The sequence below is a fragment of the Solanum pennellii genome, chromosome 2 (assembly GCF_001406875.1).
Source record: "Solanum pennellii chromosome 2, SPENNV200".
NCBI lineage: Eukaryota > Viridiplantae > Streptophyta > Magnoliopsida > Solanales > Solanaceae > Solanum > Solanum pennellii.
Genome location: NC_028638.1, coordinates 57,132,790 through 57,136,214, shown reverse-complemented (window position 1 = coordinate 57,136,214; position 3,425 = coordinate 57,132,790). Strand labels below are relative to the sequence as shown.

The 3,425-nt window shown below is 31.6% G+C and overlaps 1 protein-coding gene across 1 annotated transcript; it reads left to right on the top strand.

Annotated features, from left to right (window-relative positions):
• Positions 1-1,441: 1,441 nt before the first annotated feature.
• LOC107010367 (protein C2-DOMAIN ABA-RELATED 3-like) lies at positions 1,442-3,059 on the top strand. The gene is made up of 3 exons (XM_015209644.2): positions 1,442-1,640; positions 2,347-2,442; positions 2,611-3,059. The coding sequence occupies exons 1-3, from the start codon at positions 1,530-1,532 to the stop codon at positions 2,899-2,901; spliced, it is 498 nt and encodes a 165-aa protein (XP_015065130.1). The 5' UTR covers positions 1,442-1,529; the 3' UTR covers positions 2,902-3,059.
• Positions 3,060-3,425: the final 366 nt, after the last annotated feature.

Sequence of the window (3,425 nt, the reverse complement as noted above, 5' to 3'; positions counted from 1 at the left end):
GCTTTATAGAACAAGACAAGTTGGCACGTAGTGTTACCAAACTTTTATTTTATAAACCAAAACTGTCTCATAATTATTAATTAGCCGGACGATTACTGCAGTCGTAGTTCTAACAAATCCAATTATTCTAGATTATTCCGCTAAAAAGCAACATTAAACGTTGATTTCTCCGTCATAACTCAATTAAGCAATATAATTAAAAAAATTAGGAAAAATTACGTGGTTAAGCAAACTTATACTATTTAATTACTCATCATATCTATCATTTGATATAATTACCACTCGCGACTAACATTATACATTAATTACGTGGGCTGACTTCGAGTTTGTATAATTAGTCATGTTTGTATATGTATAATTCGCCAGGATATACATATAAATATGTATAATATACAATTTTTTAACCTATATACACATACAATTCACCTCTCTCCCACTCTCTGCCCTCTATCGCTCGCCTCTCTCCTCCCTCTCTCAATCTCGCTCACCTCTCTCCTCCATCTCCCAACCTCGCTTGCCATTTATACAATATATATATGTATAATATACAGTTATATACATATACAATTCATCTCTCTCCCACACTCTGCCCTCTCTCGCTCACCTCTCTCCTCTCTCTTCCAGTCTCTCTCCCTCTCTCCTACCTCTTTCAATTTCTCTTGCCATATATACGAATACATATGTATGATATACAATTATCAAACCAATATACATATACATTTCATCTTTCTCCCACACTTTTTCCCCTCTCTCTCGCCTCTCTCTCCCGCCTCTCTCTCCCAGTCTCGATCGCCTCTATCCTCCATATAACATGTAGTTACAAATTATAATTATCAAACTATAGCTATGAAGAGTAATTAATTATTTTTAAATGGCTATATTTGAAAGTTTTCCAAAAAATTCACTACGTAATTGATATAAGCCAGTCAAATTAGTTCTCCGTGTTTAACTCATCAAATCAGATCTAAATATTAGTACTCCATTTAATTTAAATTTATTTATTTGATTTTAATTTTTCCTTGATATGAATATTATTTGTCTTGAATTTAAATTAATGTAAAATTTTAAAAATTAATTTCAAACGTATCAAAATGGTGTATATATTATTATTATTTTTCTGGGGACAAAAGAGAAATAAATAGAGAAAGTGACTTTTACCTGCATTATTCTCAGTTATATTGTCAGCCTTCACTTTCGTATAAAATAGTAAGACGTTACCCAATTAAATACTCTTAATTGTCATGTTATTTTTATTAAAAAAAATTATTTAATTGATTTAATATTTTAAATAAAAAATTAAAATATTTAAAAATTATATGAAAAGTAGAATAAATTTTAATATTTTATATATTTAAATGATGAGAAAATGTGTTAAAATGTCATCGTTTGACAAAATAAATAAATATTACAATTAAAATTAAAAGTGGACTAATAGTAATATCATTCCATAATCTCTCTCTTTCTTTGCCTTAATTCTTTATATTTACACCCACCCCCACCCTTTCATGAGCTTCATTTCATAGTTTTGAATGGAGAATTTGTTGGGTCTTATGAGAGTTCGTATTCACAGAGGTATTAATTTGGCTATTAGAGATGTTACTACCAGCGATCCTTACGTTGTTGTTAGGATGGGCAAACAGGTAGCGCCAATTTCTTTTCTGCTGAACGAACAGCTATTACTTTTTTTTTTGTTTTGGTTCTTGATTTTCAGAAAATTGAAATTCTAGTAATAATGGGTTTTTAAAAATTTTGTAGTTTAGATAAAAACAATGTTCGTCAATCTGCAGTTTTCTTGTAAAAAAATTCTGAGTTCTTTTTATAAATTTGATAGTTTCCTCAAAAGGAATCGCCACAAATTTAGAGTGTACCAGACCCAGGGGTGGATCTAGTAAGGAGCAAGGGTGTTCACTGGAATCCACTGAACACAAGACTATATTTTTATTTTGCGAACATCTGATCTTGAATTTGCTACCGAAGACTTTAATTGTTTTCGATAGATCATTAGTTTTAAAAAATATATATAGAAACCATACTCTGTTTCTGTCTTAAGGGTGATTATTTGGTCAACTTGCACGCTCCTCTATTGTTCGACCTATTGAATAATTGGGGCAGATGGAATAAATCGAATTTGAATCTTGGTCATTGCTTGTGTTACCTTGACTAGTTCATATCTTAATAGGGTTAATCGAATATGATCTTGACTTTTGAGTAATGAATTGCAGTAATAGATTTAAAACTAATTTGGGCTTAGTTTTTGCCATGTTGATGACTGGCTTCTAACAAAATAAATTCCTTTTTGATACAAATATACTTCCTTGTTATGTTAATTATTAATATTTGGAGCAGAAATTGAAGACTCGAGTTGTGAAGAAGAATCTCAATCCAGAATGGAATGAAGAATTAACACTATCTATTACTGAGCCAATTCTCCCAATCAAACTGGTAATTTCTTTCACTTTATTTCATCAAGGAATTAAACAGCACATAACCTTATTATCCGGAGACGGATAAATGGTAATACGGTTTGTTTGTGTAAGCTTTGGTCCAAATCATGTATTTGTCTTTGGAAACTAATTGAATATGCACAACTCGCATCTTAATCGATTGCAGCATGTTTATGACAAGGATATATTTTCTCTTGACGATAAGATGGGTGATGCAGAAGTTGACATACAGCCATTTATAGATGCGGTTCAAAAGCGGTACAAGAACATCCCTAGTGGAACCATAATCACAAAAATAAAGCCAAGCAGGCAAAATTGTTTCTCTGAAGAGAGCTCCATTGTGTGGGAAAATGATCAGGTTGTACAAAATGTGTTTATTAGATTGCGAAATGTTGAGCGTGGTGAGATAGAGCTACAATTGCAGTGGATTGACATTCCTGGTTCCAAGGGTGTGTAGCAGCTAACTACTACTATCCATCAATCATGTACAGTCACTATCCTTTATTCATGTTGTATTGTGCTCTTTTTTTGGCTAAAAATTTCTGAACTATTCAGTTTTGATTCACATTGTGATACATTGTTTTGACGATTCAAATAAAAACTTATATATAGGGATAGGGTGTGCATCGGTCGGTTCGGTTCGGTTTTACATATAATCGGTTCGGTTTATCGGTTTTCGGTTTTAAAATATGCTAACCCAATAACAAACCAATAAGAAAATTTTTATCGGTTTATCGGTTTTTGATGTTATCGGTTCGATTTCGGTTAACCCAATAAGAAAATGTCGATCAAATAATATATAATAGTACGTATGTTATAATTACATGTTACCAACTTACCGCCAAAACATAATAGAAAACTTTTAATGCTGATCAAATTACTAACATTCACAAACTTGCAAAAGCTATCGCCTACAATTACGAACTAGAATTAAAACTAAAATAAAATATTTCAATGAGACAATCTTGAACAGTTGCTTGA

Coding starts and splice junctions, on each gene's coding strand:
- LOC107010367 (XM_015209644.2), top strand. CDS start 1,530: ATGGAGAATTTGTTGGGTCTTATGAGAGTTCGTATTCACAGAGGTATT. Junction 1,641..2,346: donor TTGTTAGGATGGGCAAACAG/GTAGCGCCAATT, acceptor TATTTGGAGCAG/AAATTGAAGACTCGAGTTGT. Junction 2,443..2,610: donor CAATTCTCCCAATCAAACTG/GTAATTTCTTTC, acceptor AATCGATTGCAG/CATGTTTATGACAAGGATAT.